This window comes from Wyeomyia smithii, chromosome 3, assembly GCF_029784165.1.
Source record: "Wyeomyia smithii strain HCP4-BCI-WySm-NY-G18 chromosome 3, ASM2978416v1, whole genome shotgun sequence".
Classification (NCBI taxonomy): domain Eukaryota; kingdom Metazoa; phylum Arthropoda; class Insecta; order Diptera; family Culicidae; genus Wyeomyia; species Wyeomyia smithii.
In genome coordinates this window covers 18,829,053-18,846,055 of record NC_073696.1, presented here as the reverse complement: position 1 = coordinate 18,846,055, position 17,003 = coordinate 18,829,053, and the positions used below count along the sequence as shown (strand labels likewise).

The following is a 17,003-nucleotide window of genomic DNA, read 5'->3' as shown; positions in this document are numbered from 1 at the left end:
TCTGGTTGTCTTCAACACAGCTAAACACCGAAACGTTCGGTTCAGCAGCGGCGGCGCAGCTACGCAGCAACAAAGCAAACAATAGCGGTTGACCTTCAAGCGGATTTATTTTGCACTGCACAGCACTCGTTAGACCGGACCGGGCAAACGATGTCTTTTGTTCGATTATTTTTTGCGAATATATCGAGACGACCGATAAACACAACCGATGCGCTTGGTTGTTCGACTCGGAATGATAAATGAATTCTTGTTTTTATAATATTTTTCATATATCACAAACGTGATAAAACCGAAATGCTTTGCGTGATAAATTCGAGAGTGATAAAAACGAAACGCGCAAAAAACGTACCATGATAGAATCGACACGTCACTTTATCTCGAGATTGGCTCATGATATATACATTATAAGCGTTTCAAAGTAAATTTGACTTTATTTCTTGACGAGTTTTGCTCATAATGCCTCTGAGTGATAAATGTTGTTCGTGTAAATTTTTCTTAGAAATGCGATTAAATTAAAAAGATGCAAAAATAATATATCTGGCAACACTACCAATATCGATTTTTATGGATTCTTTGATAATTTTTTTCAAACCGCAGTTTATAATTTATAAACAAACTTAAAAAAGAAGAGTGGTTAAACCAAAGAAAATTTGATATTATTTCTTAAAAATGCTTCAACTTTTGTTTTGCTCATAATACTTCGGAGTGACAAGTGTGAAATTTTTAAAATTTGAAAGCAAAACTTACTTATTTCCTAAGAAATGCAATATGATTTTCAAATTGCAAGAAGAGCATTACACTGCCACCTAAAATAGGAATCTAGTTTTTAGATTTTTGGAATAATTTTCTCAAAAAAAAATAACGTTTAATGTTTCATATATTTAAAAGTTATTAAAAGTTTTTGACGAAAAATGTCACTTTTATTTAAATGGAGAAGGTCCCACGGAGCGAGGGATGGTTAAATCGGCACCAATGTTGGGATTATTGCACAATTCCTCAAAGTTTGAGCAGGGTGTCGAAAACCTGGAAAATCAGGGAATTCATTTTTCGATCAGGAAATTCAGGGAATATCAGGGAAAACTGAAAAAAAAATCAGGGAAAAGTTTTTAACCGAGACGCGATTCTTTTTAAACGGCTTTTCAGCGTCAATATGGAATTTTTTTCAGCGTAAAAGGCTAATGCGATACCTTTACTGTTTGGTTTCATATCCGATCGAACACTTTTTCACTGGGATTTCCGAGTTGCGTTCATCTAGGTTGCACTTTCCTTGTGCTGAATGCTGAAAAATATCAGAGGAGTTGATGTTTATTTCAGAAAACATCAGGGAAAATCAGTGAATTTAATTGTGAAAAAATTTTCGCCACCCTGTTGAGGCAAATCTGAGAAGATCGTTGGCATGAGGTGTGGACACTTGAGATGGAATGACCCGTCTGTTAAACTGGAGTTTATGGTCATGTTGGCCGCCTTGAAATCGCAATGCCAGCAATTTTGATCGGATTGTCCAAAATTCTGTGGTTCGAATTGCAGATGGGCATTTCGTCACTTTTTGCTGTACAGAGTTGGAATCTTGTCGAGGAGGCCTAGTGTGCCTAAGATACCCATATGCAGCTTACGCAAGCTTTCACCTAAGAGCCACATCCTGATACCTTTCGGGAGTTTGACGAATACGCTATAATTTTTTTTTTGAGGGACATTCGTTTCGTGAAAGAAGGTGCGAAAGATCGTAACCTCAGGAATCCCTTGATGAAATGAAGCCCAAAATGAGTTTTTTCTACGCTGATTCTGGAATTAACGCGTTTTTATTTCTACCCGTATTTTGGAACTAACTCGGGAAAAGAATCCGTTATTGATTCGTTTAGTCCATGACAATAACTGCCATTATGAGACTTTATATCGTTGTTATTATGTTTTAATTTAATAGTTTATTGCGAAAATAGGAAACAGCATAGACCTTCACCTTGTACTTTTCCATACCGTACTGTTATGGAGACGCATGGCCATTTAAAAGTAAAACAGGCATGATTTTTTTTTGTTATTTTTTTTCTGTTATACTGCTCATTTTGCAATGTTCAGAAAAGTTTCAGGTAACTAAATTGCCCAGCTAAACTTGAGTTTAGAGAATTTTAATCTGTTTTAAATCAATTTTTGTTTCAATTTGTATCAATTTCATTTGGTGTAGAATCTGAAATTCGATTTTTCCAATATTCCAAAATGAAAACTTCATCCATTTTTTTAAAACCTATTCCTTGACAACTTGCCCTTAGCTTTTGTCAATTTAAATATAAGGTTCAAACACTTTAGACCATTTCAAATCTTAGTCTAGACACATTTTTGAAAAATGATTGCATACTTCATTTTCATGGCTTACTTTAGTAAAGCCTACACACCCACATAGTTTTATTGGATTTTGAGAGAGTTCTGCCAACGTCGGGTCGAGTTGGTACGAAATTCGTTGCGGATTTCGGAATTTATGAATTTTTACCATTTGTTCGAATTTTTCATTATTTTCGACCAATTACATGTTTTCCACATATTTTAACTTTAGAGACCTTTTGGCTTTGTGAAATTATCGAAATTCTTATCTATTGTCCATTATTGAAATTTTGTCAATTTTGAACCTTTATGACATTTTTCCATTCAGTACATAGTCATTTTTAGATATTTTTTATTTTGAATGTAGTTGACATCTTGTACAGTTTCCGCAGGTTCTGCGTGACATTTTTCCATGAAGTGGAAATAAATTTTCGTTTAACTCAACCTGCAACGCCGGAAACAGTGCTGCGACAAAATTTCTAATAAGAAAAAGTAGCATGAAATCCACGTGCTCACAATTGCCTCTGTCGACAGAGCTTTCCAAGCAAACAAATTAACACTCCAGCATCCGATGTTTTCCATTTCGGGCCCGGACCCCTGACTGTGTGTTGGGTTTCAATTTTACGCTTCGTTTCTATGTTTTTAGATCAAACTCAGTTGGTCATTCCATTGTAGGTACCTTTTAAAAACAGTGCGTCGTACCTTCGAAGGGGTCGAACTTTTTGCGCCTGCAGGGCAACACCGGCTTGCTGATTTCTACTCCACTTCGAAGGGGGGAATTTCTCGGCTCATTGCACTGCTAGTCGTGGTTCAGTTTTAGCTATTAATCGAAAAAAATCCTCACATGCCCCGGTTTTTTTTGACGTTTCGATCCATTGGCTGCGTGTGCCGTGCTCTACGTGGTGAAGACGAGCCCTAAATATCGCTTCGCTTGTACTCTCTCCGCTAGGGTAGGTGATCTCGATTGAAAGTAAAGCTACGATGGAATGTTACCAAATGCCTTCCAAAAATACTTTTCTTGGAATGAGGTCGTTGCAAAAATAGAAGAAAAAACTGCAATGGAGAACAGTTCGAAGCCGGTCTGCGGCAGATCGCAGTCATTAGTTATAAGTCTGTGAAGTTCAGTTTCTTCGAAGTGCATCTGGTGGAGGGGAAATTATGCCACTCCATCACTTTGATTGAGATGCGAAACACATGTAAACTGCATGTAAAGTGCATCGGTAATCGCTTTCCTATCATCTGCCGTACGAGCGCGACTCAACGATGGATGAAGTGGAAAGATAAGTGTGCGTCGCCGTCTGTCAAAACAAAAACAAACCGAAGGCACTTTGCGTTTCCCGCAGTGGTTAGTCATCGTGAACTCGCTTGATGATGCACTGGCTGGCAGCACGGTTCTTTTTTTCTGCCTCTCGAGGGACAGAAACTCGGTAGAAAATAATCGAGAGTGGAAATTCCACAGACACTTTTCCCTTCCCCAGCCTTCCACCGCCACCACCACCCACGGCGGTGTGATCGATTCTCCACGGTGCGTACCGCGGAACATGGGCGAAAAGTAGTTAAAAGACGTCTCGCGGCATCCATCCGTGTAGAGTAGCTGCAGCAGTGGGATGTTAAATCTTTTTAATCGCTTCACCACAAGACATAAAGTGCGCCATGACGACAAATGATTGTGGGGCCAAACCGTCCCTAGCAACGAGCAGGCGGTGAAGGGCTTGTGTACAGCTTGCTTTGATTATGATTCGAGTTTAGTATTGCGAGCGCTGTTTATGCATTTGATGGAGGAACGATCGTTATGCAGCGCTGCACATAACATTTTGCACATTATTGTCATGGTTTGCAGCCGCTTAAGTTTCGAGGGAAATTCAAATCGATGCCACTCGAGATGTCGTCTCACCTATGCTGTAATCTTAACCTCAAAGTGAGCGGTTCGTCCGATGCTAAATGCGGCGCACATAGTTTCGCGTACGGATCGAATTAAATCCGAAATAGTTTGGATTGCGTTGCTGAGGGAATGAACGAGGTCTCCATAAAACGTTGAATCAGCGACAGTAGCAGCGCGGTACCGGTTCCAGGAACTGTCACTCACACGCAACACGTCGCAGGCTAAGGAATGTACTGTGATCGCGCACAGGCCGTTTATTACCCATTTCAAAATGGGTCTTCGGTTATGCTTGGCGAAGTGAGGATCCTCCCACTCCCACCCAAACCGCAATCTCAACACGGTGTGCTTTGAATTCCTCCAGTCGAACGGCTGAGTCGGATCTTGGTAATTTATTTGCATTTCCTCCGTTTCACTCTTCACGTCGTTAGGCGGTCATTTATTTTCCGCCTTCCGCTCTGGCTGCGTTCTGATCTTCACGTCCACCAGAGGAAAACTAATTTCGAGTGAAAAATGATCCCTGCGTTCGGAGTTGGTCTTTTTTTTTGTTGTTTCGTGTCATCATGTGGCGTCGAGTGTCTGTTTGTTTGCGCTCTCCCTTTCTATTTGTTCTCGTATTTTTTTAGTCGCGTTGCGCGAACAACAACGGAAATGCTTACCCAATCATCTCGCGTGCGGATTGTCTCCAGTGGCTTGAAGCGCGCAGGTCCCCACATGAAAGGGATTAGCACCTTAGAATGCGGTACTTTCGCGCAGAGCTCATGGGATCTTCGTTTGTGTGAGTTTTTCATTAAACTGGCAACACTGTGGCAATGACTCAGCGTACTTCGCAAAGCCGCTTGATTTTTATGGGTTTATTTGACCCTACTACAGGCAGGTATTGGCGCCGAACGTTTCGACGCCAAAGCGCATTGACTTGTGGAATATACTCGGGTTGTGCGATAAACGCGCACGTCTTCAGTTATTCTTATTTACATTCTGCTGACATAGTCTAACGACAAAGTTAGTGGCTACTTCGCATCAATAGCAGACAGCCGTTGATTGATTTAGTACGCGATCCTGATCGGTGAAGAGCTTGCTGTTAGCATCCGCTTTTTACAACAATAACTATTCCCAAAACAGAACGCTTGTCTAATTTTTGTTTTTTCTTCCAAACAGATTTTCGCACATGAAAATATTCATTTTGTGAATCACAGAATATGATCTAAGCCCCAATCTGGTTCCGGAAAGCAGATCACTCGCCAATCGATCATCAAAAATGCCGGCTCTCGTCGCTTGCCAGTTTGGAGAGCGTCAGTCACTCCACCACTTCTTTTCCCGTTGAAAAGCTGGACCCGGAGGCTGCTCAAGCCGCATCATATTTGGACACTTCCCCTGGAAAAGACACAGACCTACACACACCTGAGGTTGAAATTTACCCCTAGCCAGAATGATGAAGCCACCAACCGGAGAGGACAGAATTGGACGCACGGCGTCCAAACAGCAACCGGAGCTGGCTGGCGTGCCGTCAACCTCGACATCGACACAAACCGGATGTTCACGGATGAACCCCCTGCCACTGACAGGAGGAACCGCACAAAATCCAACGACACCGACTGCCGCCGCTTCCAGTAGTACCGCAGGATGTTTCATCAAACCGTCACTGTCGCTCAACTCACTGCCACCGCAGGGTCCTACCGAGGGTTCGGAGATGGCTCAGAACCGGCTGCGAATCGATCGGCCCTACAATAGTTTGAAGGTGAATATGGTTTACAAATAAGATAAAATCTGACCTATTTTCTTGTTTTTTTTTTTAGAAAAAACGCGACTCAGAACGGGAACTATGGCGCCGATCGTGGGGCAGTGGCCACAGCCACAGCTCATGTAGTCTCCAGAGCAGCACCACGACCGGCATCGGAAAAGACGACTTCTGGGCGGCCCTACAGACCAACTACAATTTCATAATGGACACCAATCTGCTCGATAGCTGCCGGGAAGCTCGAGGCGAAATCGAAGGTCCCATAGTGCGGGCGGAGGAGGACGATGTGGACTGCTGTCGGAAGGTAAGTGTTGTGAAGTAACAGTTACAGAACGGTTCGTTATTCATTTTGTATTTTAGGCTTTATACAATCCGTCCCCAATGCAGACTTTTTACGGGGATCCGCGATTGTTGCGGCAGTGGATTCGCGAAATGGAGAAGCGAGTATCGCGCATATCCTGCGCTTCTGTCACGGAGATCAAGAAGATGAAGACCGACCAGCTGCTGAAACTATCGGGCGAACATTCGGTAAGTGCGGCTTTCTTTTGGCTATTTTGAGTCGAGTGTTGATAGAATTATTGCCGAATTGAGAAAGAAGCTAGAATAGCGCTGCTTGGAATTAACCTTTTAAGCCGCCAGGCGGTTTGCCTGTCATCGGGTTTGGACCGAGCGGTTTTCTTGTCTAATTGATTTCTCAGCTTTTATGACCACCGTGACGATTGAAGAGATTGAAAGCGAACATCGGCGAACTGAGAATTGCCCATCTATTTATACGCGGGGTAGTGTGGGGCAAAAGTTTGCGTGCGTCAATTCGTTTATCTGTATGTCAAAGATTAAAGTGAAAAAAAATGTTCGTGGTTTTATTTATCTTTTAATAATTATTTTTTATTAAACTTATTTGAAAACAGGTCTTTCCCTTTTTTTCTAAACTGAAAGATTCTCGTTAAAATACCTGCTTCATTCTGCTATTGTATGAGTTCAATGTTCAATAAAATTTAAATTTCTCAATTGAATGATCCTAAATATATAAACAATTTAAAAATGTTTGAACTTAGGTTTAAAAAAATGTTGCCTATTTTCTTTCTGTAAATACAAGATTATAGGGTAGAAGAACCCCGAGAGAAATGACTTGTGATCATTCAAAAACTCTCGCAAAAGAATTACAGTTTGTATATTGAACATTGCGACTATTATATTTATTAAATTTTCATTCAAAGGAAACTTTCACTTCGCCTAACATGGACAGAGAGCTTTAAAAAATGTTTCAGTTAGTATATCAGTACTACAGTGGGCTTTAATATTGTTAATCTCACACTCGGTGTTATTAGCGTGAGGAATTCGACCTCATCGCATTCTCAAAACGTTAAAATTTCAGTACATTAGAAAAAATATTATTTGTTTCTGGGTACTAATATTAGAGTTAAAATACTAATTTTTGAATTACAACAAATTTAGTAAATCACTCTTAAGTTAGAAATGATAGAATTGTCCAACCAGGAGCAATAATTTTTCAAATCAAAATGTTACTAGTCACACGGAATTGTTGTAGAGCTAAAAATAGAGATATTATTATTCTCGAAACTCTCAGCTGTCTCTCCTTTACGGTACAGCTTTTTAGAATAATAAAAATCATTTTTCAAGTGCGATATCCTTATGCAAAACTGTCAGCAGACTTTTCTGCTATCCACGAGTATTGAAGCTGAAGAAAACAAATCAATTTCCAAAAATCATGATAAATTATTGGCGTAAAAGTGCTCTCCAAACAATCTTGTGTTTACTGAATAGTACACAGTTAAGTATTTTTGAGTTTTATATTTCGAAATTAAACTTTAATTAGGTCGGTTTTCAGGTGGTAATTGTCAAGCTTTTTTTCATGGGTTTCGGGGATTACGCAGTTTTTTTTTGCTGATTTCTCAGAAAAGCCTTTCTTTGCGGTATGTTTATTCCGAGTGTCATATGAGTTTTCTGAATCTAATTACCGAATATTCACTGATTTGACCAGATATATTGATTTATTTTTTTCTCATTCCCATCATTTAGCAAATTACGCAAATTTTACGCTTATTTCGAGAATTGAGCGCGTAAAAAGTGACTTTCAAGTGACTTATAACGTATATTTCTGCAGATGATGTCGTTTTTATTATAAATTTTTGAATAATTTTGAATCTTTTCCTGTGTTCAGCTGCATAAAGAAACCCTCGAAAAGGTACTACTCATTTTGACTGATTTGAATTTAAACTATTTAAATATTCTCAAGTTTTAGTCTCTGAAGAATATTTGCAGAGATTAATATGTGTAAAATTCATGCTATGAGATCTTACCAATGAAATAACGCGCTTGCCTTAGAGTTGATATTGGAGATCTTAGGAAAGCTCGTAGCCTCAGGGTTACAGGGTCTGCTATGGCAAGCGAATCATGAGTCATGAGTACGAAACCTAGTAGAATCAGATCGTTTGGTGTCAGACTTTAACGCATTTTAAGGCTCCTCTCGCTTAATTAAAAAACATCTACCATGGTGGCAAAGAAAAGTGTCTTTTCTTTCCGTAAAGCCGTTAGACATGCAGAAGTGAACTCGGTCTCTAGCAATAATGACACTTCTTTCTTCCTTCCCTAACCCGAATTTGAAAACGTAACCGGCGCAGTTATCGATCTATATACACAAAGAAGAAACTGCTGACCTGTATTGCATTGAAGCTGGCAATTTTTTTCCAAATTAGCCATTCTACGGTGGTTCTCTGTGCAACTCTATCATGGAGAAGCAACTACGAATGAGCTCTTAAGCTCTAGTTGGAGATCTCAAAAAAAAAAAAAAAGTTTTTACTATTAAGCTGATATGAATGAAATACAAGTAAAAGCTCAACTGCCGGTACCCGCAAAACTGTCCCATACTGATTTTGGTCACTTTTGAGTTATCATCGGGAATCGACTTAATTGTTATCATATTTTCTGGAAAAAATTAAAATTGATACTTTTGTATGGAAAACATGGAAAAAATACCAAGTTGTTTTTGTCCCATATTGAAAGTACCCGCATTACAGTCTCACTGCATAGTGGTACAAACTGCAAACATATGATTTTGCTCCAGATTAGTGTATATCGGATTATTTTAGGCATATAGAAGTATGTCATTTAATTAACTAGACCAATCTTTTTTTTTTTCGTAGTACAATCTACGTTGCCAATGATACTACCGGTTGCTGGTTGAATTTATATAATACTTTTAAAATATACCCGCATATTTTGTCCCATTTTGTCTTTTCTTCAAGTTATATAACGTAAAACCAATTCCATCCATGGTTTTTTGTTCTTAACGATAAACTTGTGGTGCCATGAAACTGTTATGGTGATTGGTTCTGGATGTAACTGCTGGAAATCCGATAATTCACGGATAATATTAAATCACCGTTTTCTCTACATGTTGTTTTTCATTATGGGACAGTTATCCGGGTACCGGCAGTCCTGCCTGTAACTGCCTAAAAACAATTTTTTTTTCTGCATGGGAAAATGCCCTTTAGAGCGAACAAAAAATGTTGTTTTTGGATTCTTTTATGGATATTATCTTTAAGAAATCAGATTTTTATTAATTCGAAACAATCGAAACAATTCAATCTAGTACGCACTAAAAAAAAGCCAGCGGAGCTTCGTAGTCGCAAAGTTACCTTGAATACCTTGTGGCCATGGGTTGGAATTATAGTAGAGTCAGGCCATTCGATGCCAAAGAACTTGAACTTTAGTTTAATCTCAGTCTCCCCACTTACTTTTCCTTCTGGTTGAATTGTACAATACTGACTTCCTCTTGTCAAGATAAATCCCTTTTATGATAAAACTGGCCAGAAGGCCACACAATTGAAACCACTGCAGGGAATTATTATTGGCGATACTTGGCAGGAGGAACGAGACCAGAGTAGTAAGCCCAATAGAAAAAATAAAATATAATAATTAGCATATGTACTCTCAATAGAGGTATTGCTAATAATAAAAGTGCGGAATACAGCAGGCACCCAAGCAAAATTACAATACATTAAGTTTTCTGGTCGTAGTAATAAGCCCATACAGGAGAAAAGGAAAAATAATTTACCTTCTTCATGTATCTAAATGTAACAATTCATAACACAGTTTCAAATAAGCTTAGTGTGCCTATTAAAAGCTCACAAAGTTGGTTTTTTGTTTTGAAAATTAACCATCATATTGATTGGCTTAGCTATAATTGTTGGTATAAAAAAATGCTTATGGATCAACAGTTAAATTCTACAACAATGTCTGAAACTTTATTTTTGTTACATCATACTCTAAATAAGTCCGGAATATTAACTGTGTTGTGCATACATGAAACAAATCGGTGGCGAACCAGCCTGTGGCTGAAAGCCACCCTAATGAAGCAATAAAAATGAAAAAAACACATCCATCTTAAATTGGAAAATACCTGAACAACATGCAAATAAAACAAAAAAAATCGGAAGTAGTTAAAAAATAACACAAAATTCAACTTTGATGTACACCTGCTCTAACAGACAACTCTTGCTTTGTATTCTGATAGACAACATGCAGAAATCTAATAATTTTATCATTTCAATAATTTAATTTACAAAGGGAATTTGAAATTTAGCAGTGTTACATTCAAACTACTATTATCAAAGACTGTCCAATACATTTTCCTTGTTCTAGAAAGTAACGGCAGTAGAAAGAATATTCGTTAATATATAACATTATTTAAAAAAAATTACAAACGAAAGTAAATAGAATTTACCATCCATTCGTTACACGAACACAGTTTTGCCCCACTTCACCCTAAAACGGTAGCAAGCAGCAAACATCAAACATAACCAATACAAAAAAGGTTAGGCGGGCGCGCGCTTCTAATGCCAAAATCTCAGCAACCCATGCATGGCATGGCGTGGCCATACAACGGTGTTCTGCATGGAAGCTTGGCTCCCAGTTGAATTAAAGTCGGCTACCGGTGTTGCAATATTTCGCTTCGAGACGCAACGACGACGGCGATGGATGATGATGAGGCTGCCTGCACTCTACCAAGGCGGCTCATCGTCGTCGATGTTTATGTTTTGTCCTGTCCCATACGTTTTGCTGTGTAAACAAATGGATGGCGTGGTCGAGCAAACGATAATTACGTTAATTCACGACTGGGAAAGGTGTCATTCGGATTTAGGACAAACGAGGTTAAGCTGACAGCACTATTCACAGCCAATGATTGGCCCGTGTTGGTTTAGCTGGATGGAGTGCTCTACTCCTAGGTCTGTTTTGTTTGTTGTTTGTTTAGGTGGTAATCGTTAGATTTGAACTAAATATAAAAACGCCATACCTTTTAGCGCGTTTATGTGTTTTTAAATATTGCATAATTTTCAGTTGGCTAGTTGGCTTGAGTCAGCGATTTATGGAACTTTCCTTCTTCTGTATGGCAAACTGTTCGTGACCGTTATTTACATATTTCATTTCGGGTATTCTTCATGACTTGTTTACGTTATTCTACAATCATGTTTCAATTACATCATGTACACTCGGGTTATATTAAAAAAAAAAGATTGAAACATATGCAAATGCGATTGCAATATAAAAAAAACATCAATATTCTAACAAGAAGTATTATTCTTACTGTGTTGCTACCGCTGTTTCACTGGTTTTAACTTACAGATAGAATATTCATCATTAGCAATTGCCGATATATTGAAAATAAGAGAAGCTTGTGTTAGATGTCCTTTGAAGAAGAGGTGGATAATGGATTTATCCAAATATTTATTTGAATGGTTCACAATTATTCGTTGGACCATTTTTATTTGCTGTAGAGCCAGACACAACTGGGTCCATTAATTAGGGCTATTGTTGTATGACCCATATTTGATTTGGTATTAGTCAAAAGCCTGTCATAATTAAGGTGTGATGGACATTGGTTGACATAGTACCCGATCCCAGTTAGGATCGACCTTACCAGGATCACAATTCCAAATTTCAAGGGGCTCGAGATGCTCTTTTCCGAATTATGACTTTCTTTGATTGAACAATGCTCCACAAAGGGAGAGAATATGTTCTTCTAATTTTATTTTGGCGATAGTTACTCGGGTAGTGACTGGTCTACCAATCCGTTAGTACCCGAAGATCTTTTTTTATTGAGATAATAGAATCTTTCATCCGGGTATTTCCTGCACTCGGTTTGATAAATCTTTTGGCATGTCTGGATTATCCGTAGCGATGTATCGGAGCACATTCAGGAACTGCACAAAATGGTTCCGGATCAATAAAATTTGATGCTAAACCTCCTCTTGCTAGACTGTCGGCTGTTTTAATTTCCTATGATGCCGAAATGGTCGGACACCCAGTAAATAGTGACTTCTATTCTACTGGCCAATTGTCTCAAAAAAAGAATTCCACACTAGCCTCGAATTGCATGTAAAAGCTTCAAGTGCATTTAGAGCTGCTTGGCTGCCAGATAATATGCAAATTTTTGTAAATCTGTATTTTCTTGTTAAACAAATATTCACACATTCAATAATGGCATGAATCTCTGCTTGAAAAACCGCTGGACTGTATCCCATCGGTATAACTCTACTGATTCCAGGGCCAAACACCCCGACTCCACTATTTTCACCCATTTTTGATCAATCCTTGGATGCAGGTTCGGCCCTCCTGACCAGAAAAGGCCAAAATGCAAAATGATCCCAAATTGTACTCAGAATCGCTGGAAACCCCTTCTAAAAGCTAAAATAGAAAATGATTCCAAATTAGACTCAGAATCGATGGAAAGCCCTTCTAAAGGCCAGAAAAGGCCAAAATAGAAAATGATCCCAAATTAAGCTCAGAATCGCTGGAAACCACTTCTAAAAGCCAAAATAGAAAATGATTCCAAATTAGACTCAGAATCGATGAAAAGCCCTTCTAAAGACCAGAAAAGGCCAAAATAGAAAATGATCCCAAATTTGGCTCAGAATCGCTGGAAACCCCTTCTAAAGACCAAAAAAGCAAAATAGAAAATGAGCCCAAATTAGGCTCAGAATCGCTGAAGAGCACTTCTAAAGGCCAGAAAAGGCCAAAATAGAAGATGGTCCCAAATTAAGCTCAGAATCGCTGAAAATTCCTTCTAAAGGCCAGAAAAGGCCAAAAGAGATAATGATCGCAAATTAAGCTCAGAATCGCTGAAAACCCCTTCTAAAGGTCAGAAAAAGCCAACATAGAAACTGATCCCAAATTAAGCTCAGAATCGCTGGATACCCCTTCTTAAGGTCAGAAAAGGCCAAAATAGAAAATGATCCCAAATTAGGCTCAGAATCGCTGAAAAGCCCTTCCAAAGACCAGAAAAGCCAAAATATAAAATGATCCCAAATTAGGCTCAGAATCGCTGAAAAGCCCTTCTAAAGACCAGAAAAACCAAAATATGAAATGATCCCAAATTTAGCTCAGAATCACTGAAAACGCCTTCTAAAGGCCAAAATAGAAAATGATCCCAAATTGAGCTCAGAATCGCTGAAACCCCCTTCTAAAGGCCAGAACAGGCCAAAATAGAAAATGATCTCAAGTTAAGTTCAGAATCGCTGGATACATCTTAAGGCCAGAAAAGGCCAAAAGAGATATTGCTCGCAAATTAAGCTCAGAATCGCTGAAAAGCCCTTCTAAAGACCAGAAAAGCTAAAATAGAAAATGATCCCAAGCTAAGCTCAGAATAGCAGAACAGCCCTTCTTAAGGCCAGAAAAGGCCAAAATAGAAAATGATCCCAAATTAAGCTCAGAATCGCTGGAAACCACTTCTAAAAGCCAAAATAGAAAATGATTCCAAATTAGACTCAGAATCGATGAAAAGCCCTTCTAAAGACCAGAAAAGGCCAAAATAGAAAATGATCCCAAATTTGGCTCAGAATCGCTGGAAACCCCTTCTAAAGACCAAAAAAGCAAAATAGAAAATGAGCCCAAATTAGGCTCAGAATCGCCGAAAAGCACTTCTAAAGGCCAGAAAAGGCCAAAATAGAAGATGATCCCAAATTAAGCTCAGAATCGCTGAAAATTCCTTCTAAAGGCCAGAAAAGGCCAAAAGAGATAATGATCGCAAATTAAGCTCAGAATCGCTGAAAACCCCTTCTAAAGGTCAGAAAAAGCCAACATAGAAACTGATCCCAAATTAAGCTCAGAATCGCTGGATACCCCTTCTTAAGGTCAGAAAATGCCAAAATAGAAAATGATCCCAAATTAGGCTCAGAATCGCTGAAAAGCCCTTCCAAAGACCAGAAAAGCCAAAATATAAAATGATCCCAAATTAGGCTCAGAATCGCTGAAAAGCCCTTCTAAAGACCAGAAAAACCAAAATATGAAATGTTCCCAAATTTAGCTCAGAATCGCTGAAAACCCCTTCTAAAGGCCAAAATAGAAAATGATCCCAAATTAAGCTCAGAATCGCTGGATACCCCTTCTAAAGGCCAGAAAAGTAATTCCAAAATGATGAAATGGCAAAATGAGAAAAAGCCAACATATAAACTGATCCCAAATTGAGCTCAGAATCGCTGAAACCCCCTTCTAAAGGCCAGAACAGGCCAAAATAGAAAATGATCTCATGTTCAGAATCGCTGGATACATCTTAAGGCCAGAAAAGGCCAAAAGAGATATTGATCGCAAATTAAGCTCAGAATCGCTGAAAAGCCCCTCTAAAGACCAGAAAAGCTAAAATAGAAAATGATCCCAAGCTAAGCTCAGAATAGCAGAACAGTCCTTCGTAAGGCCAGAAAAGGCCAAAATAGAAAATGATCCCAAATTAGGCTCAGAATCGCTGAAAAGCCCTTCTAAAGGCCAGAAAAGCCAAAATAGAAAAAGATCCCAAATTAAGCTCAGAATCGCTGAAAAGCCCTTCTAAAGGCCAGAAAAGGCTAAAATAGAAAATGATCCCAAATTAAGCTCAGAATCGCTGAAAACCCCTTCTAAAGGCCAGAAAAGGCCAAAATAGAAAATGATCCTATATTAAGCTCAGAATCGCTGAAAAGCCCTTCTAAAGGCCAGAAAAGGCTAAAATAGAAAATGATCCCAAATTAAGCTCAGAATAGCTGAATATCTCTTCTAAAGGCCAGAAAAGGCCTAAATAGAAAATGATCCCAAATTAAGCTCAGAATCGCTGAAAACCCCTTCTAAAGGCCAGAAAAGGCCATGATAGAAAATGATCCTATATTAAGCTCAGAATCGCTGAAAAGCCCTTCTGAAGGCCAGAAAAGCCAAAATAGAAAATGATCCCAAATTAGGCTTGGAATCGCTGAAAAGCCCTTCTAGAGGCCAGAAAAGGCCAAAAGAGACAGATGTGTTTTTCGAACGAACTACTACCGAATCAATCCAGTGGACAGTTTTGGGTCATAGTCCCCATGTTTCCCCCGCGACTCTGCTACAAACCCATAAGGCATTTGTACCCTTGATGATAACCTTGTCTAGATGGTAATTCCAATTCAGTTTTTCATCCAAAATTCCACCGAGATATTGAACTTTTTTGGCAAACTCAACAAACTCCATCTGGAGTGACCAGTGTTACCCGTTTGAAGACTTTGGAGTCGTTTTCTTTTTTTTGCCTTTTTTTTCGGAATAAAGACAACTCGAACCTGTCTCCAAGCTTCTGTTTTGTCACTCATGGTAACACTGGCTCGGAAGAGCTCAGTCAACAAGGGAATAAGAGCTTCTTTTCCCTGTTGGAGTAATGCTGGAGTGTAAAGTTATTTGTAAACTCAGAGCCCATTCAACCCTAGCAGGCGTATTATTGAGCTTGGAAAACGAGTTCTCATCATTATTTCCAGAGCTTCAGAGAAATCAATAGTAAAACTGCTATCGTCTTTTTTAGGTTGCCAAGACCATTTGAATGATCTTTTGAAAGAAATTTGTGCAGCCTCTCAGCTATTAGAGCGTTGTCGATCTTTTCACGAACCCGTTTCCAGTCTTTTCTTTTAGTGCGTCCCAATTCTCTGGATCTTAATTCGTATTAGCTTAACAATGTTAAATCTTTAATGGTATGGTATAGCAATAAATTCAGAAGTTATTTACAGTTTTCTTGTCAATCCTTTTTCCATCTTCAAAATAATATCGCTAGTTTCAACCGCAGACGTTCTATTTCAATTAACATTAAAGCTTTAAAGCTATGCCCATTTAGAATCCTGAATAATAAAATCATCTGTATCTCGGTAACGGAATGATGTACAGATAAGGTTAATAGATCAAAGCAAAGGTAATTCACTGTACTTTAAGGAAAAAATATCAAAACAAATTCTTTTTCTTTGTTAGGTACGAATGAAAATTTGCACTTACTTACTTATTCCTCCCATCAAACGCTGCACACATCCGGAGTCAGCTTCCTTGGCACATTTGTTCCGCATTTTAGTCATCTGAGTCCCGTCCGGAGCCGTTTTTCCATTTTTCTCAAGCTTCCGCTTCATTATTGCCAAAAATCTCTTGATGGGCCGGAACTGCGGGCAGTTGGGTGGATTTATGTTTTTATCGATGAAAGCTACGTTTTTATCGCGGTACCACTGGATGACTTCCTGGCTGTAGTGGCAACTCGCCAAAGCTGGCCAAAACTCCACGGGACCTTCATGGGATTTAATGAAAGGTAGTATGCGATTTTTGAGACATTTTTCCTTGTACAGTTTCGAGTCTGTCGTCTTATTCGTCACGATCACTTTGGTCTTTGCTCCGCAGCTGCATATTTCTTGCCAAATCATCAGCAAATTTGTTTATAAAAGCAAACCTAAGCTTCGCAGGAACATCTCCTCGTGCCGTCGCCATGTATAATTTTTGGCCAGGAAGCTATCGGAAATCCATTTTGACGTAGGTTTCATTATTGATGAGTAGGCAGCCTTGGTACTTCGTTAGAACCTGCTGGTACAATCTCCAAGTTCGTCATTTCCGTGCCGCTGCAACAAATAAGTGATTCCGGATTGTAACTGGACAGAACTTTATGATTTATGCAGAATTTTTCCTCTCTTTCGAATGTATCTATATTTTCCGATATTATTTCTAAAAAATCAACCACTATTGCCATTTGTGTTCTAGTGACTTGAAAGTAGTCTGATTATCAGCGCCATACAAACTTAATTATAATGTTCTACCCAG

General features: G+C 39.0%; 1 protein-coding gene across 3 annotated transcripts in view; it reads left to right on the top strand.

Moving 5' to 3' along the window:
* LOC129732650 (klarsicht protein) overlaps positions 1 to 17,003 on the top strand; it is a 446,402-nt gene that overhangs the window by 71,469 nt on the left and 357,930 nt on the right. For all 3 annotated transcript variants that reach the window (XR_008729309.1, XM_055693703.1, XM_055693702.1), the window contains exons 2-4: positions 5,351 to 5,930; positions 5,989 to 6,234; positions 6,291 to 6,458. Coding sequence is in view for 2 of the 3 variants with exons in the window: in XM_055693703.1 (XP_055549678.1) it covers positions 5,622 to 5,930; positions 5,989 to 6,234; positions 6,291 to 6,458 (723 nt within the window). In the remaining variant the exon portion in view is untranslated. The remainder of the gene's footprint in view (positions 1 to 5,350; positions 5,931 to 5,988; positions 6,235 to 6,290; positions 6,459 to 17,003) is intronic.